General features: G+C 39.5%; 1 protein-coding gene across 1 annotated transcript in view; it reads left to right on the forward strand.

Annotated features, from left to right (window-relative positions):
* Positions 1-13,326, forward strand: part of GMDS (GDP-mannose 4,6-dehydratase) — a 544,205-nt gene extending 530,879 nt beyond the window's left edge. The window contains exons 10-11 of the mRNA XM_039525666.1: positions 12,113-12,181; positions 12,878-13,326. Coding sequence (XP_039381600.1) covers positions 12,113-12,181; positions 12,878-12,940 — 132 coding nt within the window. The 3' untranslated portion in view covers positions 12,941-13,326. The remainder of the gene's footprint in view (positions 1-12,112; positions 12,182-12,877) is intronic.
* Positions 13,327-14,777: the final 1,451 nt, after the last annotated feature.

The following is a 14,777-nucleotide window of genomic DNA, read 5'->3' on the forward strand; positions in this document are numbered from 1 at the left end:
TATTTTTGGATCCTCGGATGAAATGTACAGCTTACATGCAGTATGTAAGTAATGGTGGGTGGAGGGCTTCCTTGTGTCCAGATTAGGATTTTAATTTTTGTGATTGCATTTAACAAATGATGTTGGTAGAACACTTCAACCAACCTTGAGGATGATCCACAACTAACTTGGAGATATTCCCTTGTGCTCCACCTATAGCCTGATGTGACTCTGCGGCCTGATTTTCAGAGGTGTTGAGCACCCACAACTCCTACTGAACTCAACAAGCTGCAGGTGCTTGGTGCTGAAAATCAGGCCATGTAACGTATAAGTGAGCCTTTTTTGATGGATTAGATTGTGAGCCCAGCGCTTGGGGCTATTTGAGCATGCTCAGCTCAGAAACCAAAAGGGGAGGGAGGCAATGGTGTCTTTATACCAAATGTCCACCCACAATGGCCATTCCAGTAGCTGAGGATCATGAAAGCTGTGCTCAGACTACAACCCTGAGGCACCTGCACCAGGACTTTGAGGGTGAGGGGAGCGTAAGACCATCTAAAATCCCCTCTGAACTGCTGGAGGGATCTTCCTATGCAAAGGGGGTCCTCAGTTGGCCACTTAGGCCACTCTTAAAGCTGCTTTCTATCACCAGAGTGGAGCACAGCAGACTTCACGTTGGCCAGGATCTGACCCTTTGTCTTCAACCGTCTGATTTGGTGGCATACCGATACAATATAAAAATAAACTTATTTATGAGCAGGAAATGCAGCAGCCTCCTATTGGGCAAAACATGAGTCTGAGGTGTTAGCTATGGTAAGTACCTGCAAAGGGTTACTATTTGTAGTTTCCTACTTGGACTTGTATTCTAAAGCTTTCATCAAAGTAAATCTGATTATTTTGCACATGGTTTTCCTGAAAGGATGTTATGATTTTCTAGATGTTTGGTGGCTGGTGATAAATTAGGCTTTTATGATGTCATGTGAAAGGCCACTGCTTGGATTTCCTTCTCTATCGAGCATGCTGAAGAATACATTCAGGACATGCTCAGAATGTAAAATTATCCTACCGTGTTTTACTTTAACCCTTTCATGGATCATTTGTTTTGTAATGAGAAATGTTTGAGGGGAAATGAAGCAACCTATGTGCCAGCTTCATGGAGGGCCCATAGCACCCCCTTCCGCACCCCCCACCCCCCGTTGTTTTACTCTTTGCACATTTAAATGGCTCTCTTTAAATACAAGTAATTTTTGTGGCTGTTAGGCATGTAAGGTAAACATAACTCTTGAACTTTTAAACATTAAAATCCTACATTATCTCCAGTTATCCTCTATTGATATCTGATTCTGACAATTGTCATTGATTGAGATGCAGGTAGAAAAAGTGCTTATAGACAATGAATCAAGTATGACTGGTAATGAAGACATTTAGGGCTAGATTGTGTCTCTAGGACACAACCAATAACAAGGGGCAGCATATAGTTGTTTTGTGCTAGGAAAGGAATTGTGGTTCTGGGATATATATTGGCCTGTAACAGCAGCAAATTATTAACCCCTCTCTCATGCTGACTCCACATGAGTGGGTGGAGACAAGAATCCACTCATTCCCCACCTCTTCCCTCTCCTCCTGCTTCCTGCCCACCTGCTCCTGGGTAGAAAGTAAGTGAATGCAAGGTCTGAATAGCCAAGGTAGCAGTGTAAAAGGGGTTTTTACTTTTCTGTCCAGGCCTATAGTCCAAGTCACAACTTAGCCTTTAACGGTTTGAGGTTATTAGCTAAACATATATCCAAGAAAGGGAAATAATATATGATGGTCACAGCTGTTGAAATGTTTCCATCAAAATGTTTTTAAGACTGAAAATGGCTTTTTGATTAAACTCAAATTTTTGTGGGGGGAAAAAACTTTTCATTTTTTTTTTTAAATCAGGTTTTTGTTTAATAAAAAGTTAATTACATTCTCCTTCATCAGATATTACATTTACATCATAACAAAGTAGTGATGGTAGAACAATGATAGGAATGTACCTTTAGACATCCCTATTATAGAATTAAAATATATTAGTTTGGGGTTTTTTGTCAAGCAGTCATGATATACGTGAGAGTCTATAAAGGAAAATATTGGAGGTGACATGTCCAAAGACAAAATGAAACTCAGATTTCATTATCCATTTTGGAGGGGAGGGAGGTTGTTTTTTAGTGAAATGCTTTATCCCTAGTTTTGTATCAAAATAATCTCCTGAGATTTCTTAGCAGAAATGGTCATGCTCAAAGAAATGAAGAGTTAATCTTTCATGTGTTAGCAGCCACTAGCCTACTGATAACCTGTAATTGGAATAAGAAAAATAGCCCAGAACTAGAGAAATGGTTCCCAAAAATATAGGAGGTTGTTATGGAAAAATTAACACATCAATAATGTACTCAGCAAAATAGACAGAGGACAGATAGATACTTTGGTTACCATTTAATCAAAATTCAAATATCTAACACTGTGCATCGACCTTGGGGGTGGGGGTGAGGGTGGGGGCACACCTGTCCAATTTTTTAATTTTTTTTATAGAAATGCCTGGTTTGCTAAATATGAGTAGAGACGGTAGTTTCACTCAAATTAATGAAATCCCCAGAAATCACATGGCTTGGATGTTGTAAAGAGGTTCACTCTGTAATATGGTAACACCCTGCTAAATAGAGACTTGATTTTTCTATTACTTTATAACATTTCTCTAAACTAGTGGTTCTCAACCTGCGGCTCATGGGCCACTTGCAGCCCAGTCAACACACAACTGTGGCCCATGTGACATCCTCAGGGCCATAAAGGTAGTATTGGATATGGCCCACAATCAGGGGCGGCTCTAGCGTTTTGGCCGCCCCAAGCAGTCATGCGCGGGAGGCGCCCCGGAGCCGCGGGAGCAGCGGACCTCCCGCGGGCATGACTGCAGAGGGTCCGCTGGTCCCGCGTGGCTCGGCTGTACCCCCCGCGGCTGCGGACGGTTCGCGGACGCGGCGGCTCCGCTTGAGCTGCCGCAGTCATGCCTGCGGGAGGTCCAGCCGAGCCGCGGGACGAGCGCCCCCTCCGCAGTCATGCCTGCGGCAGGTCCGGTCATCCCGGGGCTCCGCCGGCCCAGCCTGCCGCCCCCCCTCAGCGGCAGGGGACGCCCCCTAGATTTCGCCGCCCTAGGCACCAGCTTGTTTTGCTGGTGCCTAGAGCCGCCCCTGCCCACAATAGTAAATAGGTTGACCAAAAAAAAAAAAAAACCCTCACTGTTGTGATTATCATTTTCGTTTCTGATACTTATGTAGCAATGATTGGCAAACCTACTAACACTTCTTAAATGAATAAATAGTTTTTAAAAGTGATGCACTGTATTTCTGTGGCAGAGTTAAAATTTAGCAACATAGCAGGAGGCCAGTTTTCATTTTCACCCTGCTGAGCAGATCAGTGAACATATCAAAGGTTTTTAAGCGTGGGTCAGCAGCTTGCCACATAAGCTTTGAATACCTGATTCCACCACCTTCATTCACATTTCTTACTACATAATTAATCCTCTTGAAATCAAACAACTTTAATAATATAGTAAAAAAAAATGAAAAGCATGACAGGAAGGGGAAATCATGAGGAAAATAATCTTCAGATGTAATTAAAAATTATCTATGGCAATTACATTTAAAGAGCCTCTCACTTGCAATAATAAGCTCACTGCCTGGTAACAAGTGCTTGTAGGATCAGAATGTGATTACCCAATTCTTCATTCCTTACTCAGGCAAAAGTCCCATTCACTTCCACAAGAGTTTTCAAAAGATCAGGGCATAATGGAACACAAGATACAACATAATACAGTTCAGTAATTAACAAACAAAAACATTGATTTACTAATGAAAAGATGGGCTAATAGCTAGAATGGTATCCTTCTATGATGCCACAATTTTGCCTTCTCATTTTGCCTCCTGTACTGCCTTCTAAGAGGATCCCACTATTAGTAAAACTCACTCATTTCTCTAGAAGATTTTGTTTGTAATAAAATGTGGTTTCAAGTTATTTACTTAGATTTTTTTTTGCAAGTTAACCCAAAGGTTTTTAGCTCTGTGCACGTGTGGGCCTGGCTGGCTGGATACACAATATCAGAGGGAAAGAATGTGTATTTACATGTGCATCTTTAAGGTCTGGTCTACCATTAGGAGTTTTACTGGTACTGTGCAACTATTTCAGTTAGGCGTATAAAGGTGGTATAAAGGTGATTTGTAATTATTCCCCTTCCATACGGGAATAGCTACACCAGTATAAAGTACCTTTATACCACTATAACTGCATCCACACCAGGGGGGTTGTATCACTTTAACTATACCAGTGTAGCTAAAGCAGCACAACTTTCTAATATAGACAAAGCCTGCTTGAATAAGTTTTCTGTGTTGCAGTGGGGGGCAGCAAAATCAATGCATTGTAATTAAGATTTCAGTCTTCAGCTGCAATGTGGCCACTCATTTAAACAGTGTGTGTGTGTTTTAAATTTGAATATATGCACGTACACACACAAAATAGTATATTGTCCCATGTTTTAAGTTTCTTTTCTTCACCATACTCAGGATTTATATAATAAATGGTATGCGCAAGTGTAGTTGATTTAATCTAATTCATCTTCCCTGGAATTCTCACCGTTCTTATCATAGGCACCTGTTATACTTCAGAAGATCTCATTAAGTGGAAGCCTTCATTGGTGTCTGCAGTGTCCCAAACTGGGATTATCATTGTGTTTCTAGAATCATAGAAGCCGGAGTTGGCTCATAAAGTTTATCTCCCTGGAAATGCAGGATTGTGCCCTACGGTACATTTCTAGGGTGAAATCCTGGCCCCACTGATGTCAATTATAGTTTTGCCATTGCCTTCAGTAGGGCCAGAATTCCATCTCTAGTGTCCAGTCTAGTTTTCAAAAGCCTGAGTTGTGGGGCTTCCTGCACTCTCCTTGTGAGACTATTCCACATGTATGGACAGTGGCATATGTAAACATGAATGTCATGTTCCTGAGGAGTATCTGGGCTCAAACTGGTTACACTGTAACAGTAGCTGGCCTGTAAAAATCTCCCGTAAAGAACACTTGTGTTGAGCAACTGAAGGCCTGATCCAAAGCCCTTTAAAGTCAGTGGTCTTCTCATCAGGCCCAAACTCAGGAGGAATTTTATCTGGACCAAAGAATAATTTTTGCCAAGACATTTTCTCAGGCTTCATCTGGCAAATTAAAAGACTGACTAAAACTTGACCATATTAGGCATGTAACTCAGTTGACTTTTGCACAAAGATAATAACTGTAGTAACCTAATGTCTGCATATGCTCTCCTAAGAGGTACACATGCATTATGCTCTTGTGTTGATTAACTTGTGCACTGCCTCCATCAAAGTGATAACGCTCTGGCGACGAGAATCATACCACGCAGAGGGCCAGCTCCCTCTGTTTTGCTCCATTTGCCATTTTATCTTCAATGTCAGTGTGCTTGTCAGAGCCAGTGCTGACTGACTCAATTTCCCTGAAGTTGAGCTGAAGCATTGTTTTAGCACTGACGGCATTCTGTTGGCCTCCCTGATGGACAATGCCATTGATTCCCAACTTCCTGAGCAGACCAGACAGTTTGCTGTTTTCTTCGTGTCTCTTATCACCCCCTGTCATTAAAAGAGAGGTCTGGCTTCAGCTTCAATTTGTGCTGATACATAGCAATAAAGTGGGAAAGTGGGGGCGGGGTGAGGGAAAGAGAGGAGAGAGAATATTCATGACTAATTATCACCCTTCTGTTTGTTACTGCTGTGAGTTCTCATGCCTGCCTCTTTGGAGACTGATCAAATTGAAGTTTATCAAACAGATCAATTAAAGACACTGCTGTAATGTGTCTGGTTTGTGGTAGAGGAAAGGCTGATCTCATTTGATTTATGTTTCGTTGATATTAGCACCTACAATGGAACCCTTTGATTGGGCCTTATCCTGAAGGTACTGAGCACCCGTAGCCCACTGAAGTCAATCACAAGTGCAAGTGCTCAGCACCTCTCAAAATCAGCCCCATGCTGAAGTCATTCTATTCCACAGAAATGTTTGGATTATATGTGACGTTTCCTAAGCAAACAATTTTTGCATATTAAAATACACTTAGGAAAAAGGTCAGGATTTATATTGCCAATGGAGTTTCACAATATCCAAGTTCATTTAGAGGGTTTCCACCATATAAGGCATTTGCCCTTGTCTTTCTCTGGGGCTCTTTGTGAAAAGTACTTATATTTCGGGGGGAAGAAATCACTGACATGAGAGTGAAAATTAGCCTGCTCATGCCACCTTAAAACAAATTTAGATAGGGAACTAAATTCACTGGCATTCTTTTATTCCCTTGATATGTTAACTGTTCCACAACTTTGCTTTTCTAAGAACTGTGTGGAAAATGAAAACGGAATGCCACTCCATAACTGCCCTTCTTAAATTCCTCAAGATGTTTTCTCTGTTTGTGTGTCGATTTGGGGCTTTCCTTATTGACACGCTTCATCTTAACACTCCCTTCTTCTTTACAGTGCTTACAGGACTCCATCGTTTTATTATATATTTATAGTTTGTATGGCACTTTACAGACAAATTAAGACAACGTCCCCTGCCTTGAAAATCTCAGAGTATAAGGGCTCAATCCTGCAAGCACCTTCTACCAGACTATTATGACTAGCTCCATGTACTTCTTCGTTTGAGCTCAGTAATGTGTGTTTTGAGGCTCTTTGGCTCCAATCCTGCAGATTTACACACGTGATTAACTTTACACAGTGAATATTTCCATTTAAGTCAATGGGACCGTTCACGCACCCAAGTCTTTGCAGGAACAGGGCCGTAGTTAAGGCACACAGTCTAACACAGCCTGGTGACAAGTAATGGGAGTGTTAGGGGAATAGAAGATAAGGGCGACAGCAATTGAATTACGCAGTTGCTGCAGTTAGCGATGCATACATCTTGAGTATCATGGGTTGTCTGATTGATCAATCTCCTCCCTAACTAACCGATTTCAGGAAATGATCTAACAAAGTCTGCTATGTTTTAACAGTGAAGTGTAGCAGACACCCAAACATGCTCTTGGGCTGACCTGTCAATGAGCTGTGTTACATGATCTCTTATTAAAACTACATATGAAAACTGCTCCAAAAAGTACCTGAAGAGAGAAGGATATTCTGTGTAATAAAATACATATGGGGAAGATCAGATGGTCTCAGCATATGCCCCAAAAATTAAAGAAATGGAGAAATTATACAATATTACAGACTACTTAAATGGTTGTTTTTTTCATCGCATGAGTCAAAGATAAGAGGGCTGCCTCAAGAAGGAAATACATCGGATAGAGGAGAAAAATGACCATTCAAATTACTACATTCTTGAAAACGTAACCTAGAAGCCCAATTCTGACAACCTTTCTCAGGCAAAGAATTGCAGGAACAGACACTTAGTTTAGTGACTTCTGAGAGCTTCGTCTAACCCCTTTATCAGTTTATAAGAGATCTGTGACATAAGAAAGTCACCTTCCAGAAAAACCTTTTGCATCATCTTGTGAATGTGACCACCACAACTTTCCGACTGCAGAACTATTACAATTCAGGTCAACTGTCTATTTTAGGGATGAAATCCTATCCTCATTGAAGTCAATGGGAGTTTTGTCATTGACTTCCGTGGGGTCAGCATTTCACCATAGGTGTTTTATAGCACCCATAACCTAATTAGTTTTGTTCTGGATTTACACTGGTGTAACTGGGGGCAGAATCTGACCCTAAATGTTGAGTTAAATGAATTAATCTAAATGTGATTAGATCCACTGTAGTGTTAGGAGAAAACTTACAGTACTTTTAAGCAATCTGTACGCTTCCCCCCCTCATGTTGTCTTGAGGCTTTTCAAATTTTCAGTTCAATTTAATTGAATTACACAGCAATAAATTGCACAGTGAAACCAGATCATTCACCTAATGAGTCAAAATAAAAGTAGTGATGACACTCAGAACCAGAGCTCAGGAAATGTGATATTTACACAAAAATATTTTATATTTTTTTAATCTGGGTTTTAGAACTCTTCTTAAAAAATGCCAGCCCACACTACACAGCAAGTTTCTCTGTACTCATGTGTGCACCTTTTTGTTTGTTTGTTTGAGCTTGGTTTGGACTCTAAAACCGAATCTCCATAAAATCAGGTTTAATAAAATTTAGAGGTGGTTTTGGGGGGTTGTGGGGTTTTGTTGTTGTTGTTGTTTTGCACATTTAAGCTTTAAGCTATAATTATAAACAGAGGGGGAGAGGGCTAGACAAACAGAAAAGATCATATCAGACTCATTCTTTTCCCTGGCCTAGAGAGAAGATCCTATCACAGCTAAGTGAAGTTAAATCTGTCAGAGATTTTTACAATAGTGTTAAATGGCAACAGACAATTTGGCTGTTGCCGTTTTCCCCCTTTAGCTACTTCACTGAATGCTCAGCTTTCCATATTCAAGAGCAAGTTGTAACTCACATGTAAAACTTGCCATTTATATGCTTCATTTTCTTTTTCATGGAAAATAAGAGTCTGATGGCACTTCCTCCTAAAATGGATACGTAAACACTTCACTGTTTTATTTGCAAAGTCCAAGTACTGTAAAATAACACAAAACAATTACCATTTTGAGCTTTGGTAAAAACAAAACCAAACCTCTTAGTTGCCTATCTATTCCCTTGAATTCTACATGAAATCAAGGAACTTTCTTTTTATACATTGTGTGCGTAAAACACGATACAAAAAATCTTGCAGAAATATTACTATGCTATAAGAAACAGGAATATTGGCTGGTCTGTATACAGCAGCAGCTGTCTTTCAAGAACCACAAAGATCCATTTTTCCTCGTGGGCCTCACCTCATCCTCTTCCGTCATAAACTTTTTTGGTCTGGTTGTGCCTCCAGAAAGAAAGGCCCTGGGACTGAAAAGCTGTAAGCCCCTGGAGTGGTAAAATAGGGCTTTAGAAGGACTAAATTTGAAAGTTAAATAGGTGCAGCTCTAGTTTCAATGAAAGACTTTAATTACATAAACAAGCAGTGATTCAGTTCCAAGAGTTTTTTCAAATATTCTTATTGAATTGTAATTACTTTATTGTTTTCATATTATGAGCTACTTGTAGAAAAATACAGGAAACATGACTGCAATACAATCCTTTAATCAGTAATAGCTTTTTCCAGTCATCGTGAAGAACATTTCCATTCTGTGTTTCATGCTTTCAGTAACAATATATTCAATCCTTGAATGTAGGTGTAATGTTATGATGATTGGTTTAAACTATAATATTGTTTTTCATATCCATGTTCTCTTCTAGCTACTAACTTCTATAGCTGAACAGCTTAAAACATCCATAGGAAGAAATTCTGGTTATATAATGCTATTTGTAACTAAATCTTATTGTAAAATAGGGTTTCAAGAAAGTATATAAACTTCTTTAGGAAAGTCATTTAAAATGTTTTAACCTGTATCAGATGGGGAAAATTGTATTATCATATGTAGTAAATCTTTTTACAAACTAAGCACCGTAATACTTTTACTATTTTATTGTTAAAGTATGTGAACTTTTTAAAGGTTTCGCTCTTGTTTTTTATCTTACATTCTTAAGTTGATTTCATATACTAGCTTCTGTGTTATCTTATATACACCATACAGCTGTAATCACTGCAACTTTAGAACTTTTATTGATCTGAAAAACAAATCTTATTTTTTGCTTATCAACAATTGAGCACTTACGTTTTTGAATGGAGGGTTTGAATTGAAAAACACATTTTGGGGATGAATGGTTGTAAAGGAGAACATGTTTGTTAGAAAGTTTAAAGACTGCTCCCAAACCTTTTAAAGCAGCATATATATAGTTTTCCTGTAAACTTATTTGCTGTGCAATGAGACAATGACATCCCTTGTCTCTTGACCTTTTTCCACAATGAATAAAAAAAAAATTACCCTAGATTTGACAGGGTTTTGAAAGAATCTGTTTTTGAAATAAAGATTGTGGGTGTAAAATTATTACTTTATTCAGTGTTTATACAAATGAAACTGGTTTCATTATACACCTTTTCATTAAGACTTTTAAAATTAGATTATATTAAAAATACTAAATTACTAGCTAATGGTTTAAATGTTTAAAACAGCTTGCATTGGTATTGATTGAAAGGAAACTGGTTTTTGTACATAAACGTGTATTTTAAGAGGGTTTTTCTTACTTCTAGAGGTATATAATGCATGTTAAACTAAAATGAGAGAGAGGGCATGCATTAAATACTTCTGTTTGGATTTAAAACCTGATTCAAAGTCCATCAAAGTCAATGAGAGTCTTTCCTATTTCAGGGCCAGATTTTGCAATGCTATGCTCACCTGGGTATTCCTTACTCAGAGAAATAATCTGATTACTCAAATTGGGAAGGGTTTTACTGAATTTGGCCCCAAATGTCTACGGCAATTTCCAAACGCCCTGATAGAATTGCAATAGGAAATATTTACGATAACTTAGGAAAACAAAATGATTTTGCTTGTCATTTTATTTTGTTTTGATCTGGCTGTTTAGTCTTTTCTGGAGGAAGCCAACATTATTTTTAGCATACAGACTGAATTATTAAAAATGCTGCCTGGAACATTCTCAGCAGACCTGTTTGTTCCACATCCTCATCTGCAGTACAGTACCTGAGGTGATTTTCCTCTGCTCCTGGAAGGGAACTCTAGTTTTATGTAGCACACTTATGAAGAAGAATTTCCTACGTTTGGCACAGGCCGAGGCAATTTTTGGAAGTTAACATGATCACAGGCGTGCAGTAAGATGGTATCTGGAACGTTGTGTGTGCAGCAGTACTTCTTTTGGAGAGTTGATGCCACAAAATGCTCATTAGCTCCACCACTGGTCAGAAAGGATGGAGGAAGGAGGGGGAAAAAAACCACATTTTTCCAGTTTTAGAGACACCAAAACTGCTGTGTTACATCACTGAAGTCAAATATGAAGGCAGACTTTATCCCAAACATTTCCCCCCGCCCCCCAAGGGGAAAGACAATTTGCTGTGGAATTATACAGCTATCCTTTCACATACAGAAAGCTTTTAATTGTGTTTTAGGTGAGCTCTGTATATAAATTCAAGCAAAGGGGGATATGTGTATAACTAATGTTTAATCTAGAAATAATGAATAATCAAATATATTTCAGTTTCATTAGAGATGCAGCATGTGTGTGTTTGTGGCACTTTATATAGGCTTGGATCATAAAGATGTGGTTGACTAACAGTGTCTGGGTTCCTGTAATACTATTTCAGGGTAGTTTCTCTGTATCTAGTTGTTATATATCCAGTTACTTTTATTTCCACATGCATGTTCAAGTTACTTCTTGTAAAAAATAGTGTGCCAAAAGCTTTCACTCTCCACGTTATCTGCTGGACATGCCATCACTGCCCTATTAACAATGCAGTAACAGGGGTTCTAACAGTTATCCAGCACTGTCTTTCCATGATCACATGTTTTTTATTTTAGAGAGAACATTTCAGTTGTCATGTTTGCTTTGTGATTTACTTCTGTTTAACCAAAAGGGAAAAAATGCAATAATTTGAAACAGCTCTCTTAGTAGCATGATCGGGACACATGACAACTTAATGTAAAGGGTTCACCATTAAAGAGTCAATAAGGTTTGATGTAAAGAAGAATTACTCCTTAGGTTTTAAATAGCCTGTGCTAGGTTTCTTAAATGTGCATCCTGGTGATTTATAGGCATCTGAGCTTCAACTGAAATTGCACAATCAAAAATAAATGATTTTTGTCAGCGTGTCTAAGTGTGTCCTGTAAAGATGCTGATCTAGCCAAGGACTTACAGGGACATGCGTGTGGACAGAGGACCCTCTTATATAAGTGGTGCTAGACAATAGCTGTCAGCAGTTTTGTGTGGCCCTTGCCTTACCTTTCCACCTCAACTGCAACCTGTTAAGGGAGCCAGGCCAATGGTTTCGTTAGCCTGAAGGGTTTTGGTCTAGCTTCAGTCTTTTAAAGACAAGCTGCTGGGGGCCTCAAGATGCTTTAGATAAGGAGCAAGCAGTGCAGTGGCAAACGTTACACACTGCAACAAGGAACACACAAAGAGGTCATGCAATGTTTTTTCTTTTCCTTTTCCCAGGATTTTCTTCAAGGAGATCGTACCAAAGCAGAACAAAAACTGAATTGGAAACCCAGAGTCACTTTTGATGTAAGTTCTCTTACTGGACTGTTTTATTCCTGCCGTGTTTGTGTAGCTTTGTGGAAAGAGGGGAGCTCTTAACTGGTGAACAAAAAGAGAAATTGCAGTTTCAATAATGATTACATGAAGGCTATTTAAAAATCCAGCTGCTCCTATTGAAGGATTGAATGCTTTAATATTATTTGGACTGAATATTGTGGTGCTGGACATTTTGGAAAATGGTTAGCTTTAATTAGAGTCCCAGCTTTAAAAGCCAAGCCCTGGTGGAATAAAACTGTAGAAAAGAAGCACAGCACTCAACTTAAAGCATGGAAATACACAAATAAAACAAACCAAGGTTTCTATTAATAAGGCATTTAAATTTCATGTCACTGCTATTTTAATAGTGGATCCTTCAGGAGGGTATTTCTCATAAATTGTGGTGTTTTTAAAATTACTGCTCAATTGTCTCTGGATTTGACAGCCCCCCGGGATTTGCTTTCCTGGACTTCTGTTTGCTGCCCTTAACATCAAAGTTAACTTTTCCCTAAAAGTAAAATAATAATTGAAATGATACATAAAATGAGGGGTCGGAGGGGTGGGGTTTGTTTTGGTTTTAGTGCCTTGAGTTTCACACAATGGATTGGCAATTAAACTTTAAAAAAAACAGGCGTTTCAGTCTTCCAAAAGACCAGAATAACCACCACATGCTGTTCCTTCTTGCAGGAGTTGGTGAAAGAGATGGTGGAAGCTGATGTGGAACTCATGAAGAATAACCCCAATGCCTGAGCCTGTTCTTTGCCTCCAAATGAGCTTTTCCTCTCCCCTAGAAAAATCACCCTGACGGTTGCTGGAGGCTGCCGTCTGCATCTTAGCTGGACATAATTGATTGGAGGAGAATCATGATCGGTGTAAAATGTTGGGGGGGGGCTTTTTAATTAATTTTATTGTTTGTACTTGTGTAAAAGATTATACTTGCAAATTAAAGGTCTGGAAATTAAATGTAAGAGAAGATCTCAAACACCATTGCTACTGCTCCTGTTTAACTTTCTTAAATTTGAAGTTTAACCCCATGGTTGTTTCCCCGCATCATGTACCTGAGATATATTGGCTGGGATTTGACCGGTGAACTTTCCAGTTAATTTCCTTTTGATATTAAAAATCATCTTTCTACAGAAGACCTGAAGTGCATATTATTGCTTTCTCCAGCTAAAAATGAAAGAAAATCAAAACAAAAAAAAAAAACCTTTGCCACTAACATTCCTCCGGTTCTTTTCCTCGAGTCTTCCTTTTCTGTCCACTCCTTGTTTTTATTTCCTGCTGCTTACCTCCACCTCAATGTACCATTTCCACCGCTTGAACGCTTTAAAGTCTGGGTAACTGATGTAACTTACAGTGAAATTGACTGTAGTCCATGACGAATTAATTCCTAATTGCTCAAATATCTTTCAAACTAGTCAGGGGGGATTGTAAAGCTTTTTTTTTGAAAACGCCAGTTTGTGTGTGAGAGACAGAAGAAATACAATAAGCTTCTCTATCCAGCGCCTTTAAGATCCAATTCCTGCAGAACTGAGCCATTCACATTTCTGCTGACTATAATTAGAGCTCACCCAGGAGCTCCAACCATCTCGAAAGATGCCTTAAGAAATAAAAACTAAATAAAATAGCAACTTCAAGGTAAGTAAATATTGTTGAAAGATTTCGTGCCAAGGTACCCAGGTTATCCAGAGGTCGTGGAGCCCATACATTTCCCTTTGGTTGAAGATCTACCACCCAGCAATTAACTCTTCTCTTAACTTTATGCCTGGGAAATTAGCTGGGCTTCTGTCTTAGGCAGCATAATTTAGAAACATAAAAATTAGATCCTTTAGACAAATACAGAACACTCAGGCAAAATAATTGTAACGCTGATGTTCTCTCTCTCTCGCGGTCGTGTGTTTTTAAAAATCTGTATAAACTCAATACTGTCCTATAAGGATTAGGGGAAGGGGGGGAGTTTCAGCCTATAAAAGGAAAGGTGGGGGCACAAGGCGATTTCAGCACCAATATTTGAACACGATAGTGTGTGTATTAGCCCCAGAAACGTTCCTGAATGTATTCAAGAGCCGTTTCATGATGTCTGGGTATGTGTGATGGCTTGATCGAGCTTTTCACAGTTGGTAAGGAACTGGGCTGCAGGAGAGAGAAGGCTCTTTGTGTGCCTGTGTGAAAGGCAGGCAGTTGCCAGAGGTGTAATGGAAAAAGCGTGTGCTGCATGAGAAGGTGGTTTCAGTGTGATACAGAGCAAACTTGGGGCCGGGCTGTTCTGAACGGAGCGGGTGCTCAAAGGGCACCTCCTCGCCCGGGAACAGTGTGCGTCTCAAGCAGGAGCTGGGGGACTGCTAATTGGAAACAGATGCTTCCTTTAAGGCTGACCCCGCAGGACGGAGTCTAAGCACAATAGATATGTATATATACACACACATATCCCATCGGCTTGCGTTACTCCATACAGGTGCATAGCGCGCACTTCATCTCCAGACTCTGAAAGCGAGAGGGTCTCTTTTCTTTGCAGTTTAAAAGGCCAGGACACTGTTGTATTTGCAAAGTACCCCCGTTTCATTCTGAAACAGCCAACATCGTTGGG

This window comes from Mauremys reevesii, linkage group 2 (assembly GCF_016161935.1).
Source record: "Mauremys reevesii isolate NIE-2019 linkage group 2, ASM1616193v1, whole genome shotgun sequence".
NCBI lineage: Eukaryota > Metazoa > Chordata > Testudines > Geoemydidae > Mauremys > Mauremys reevesii.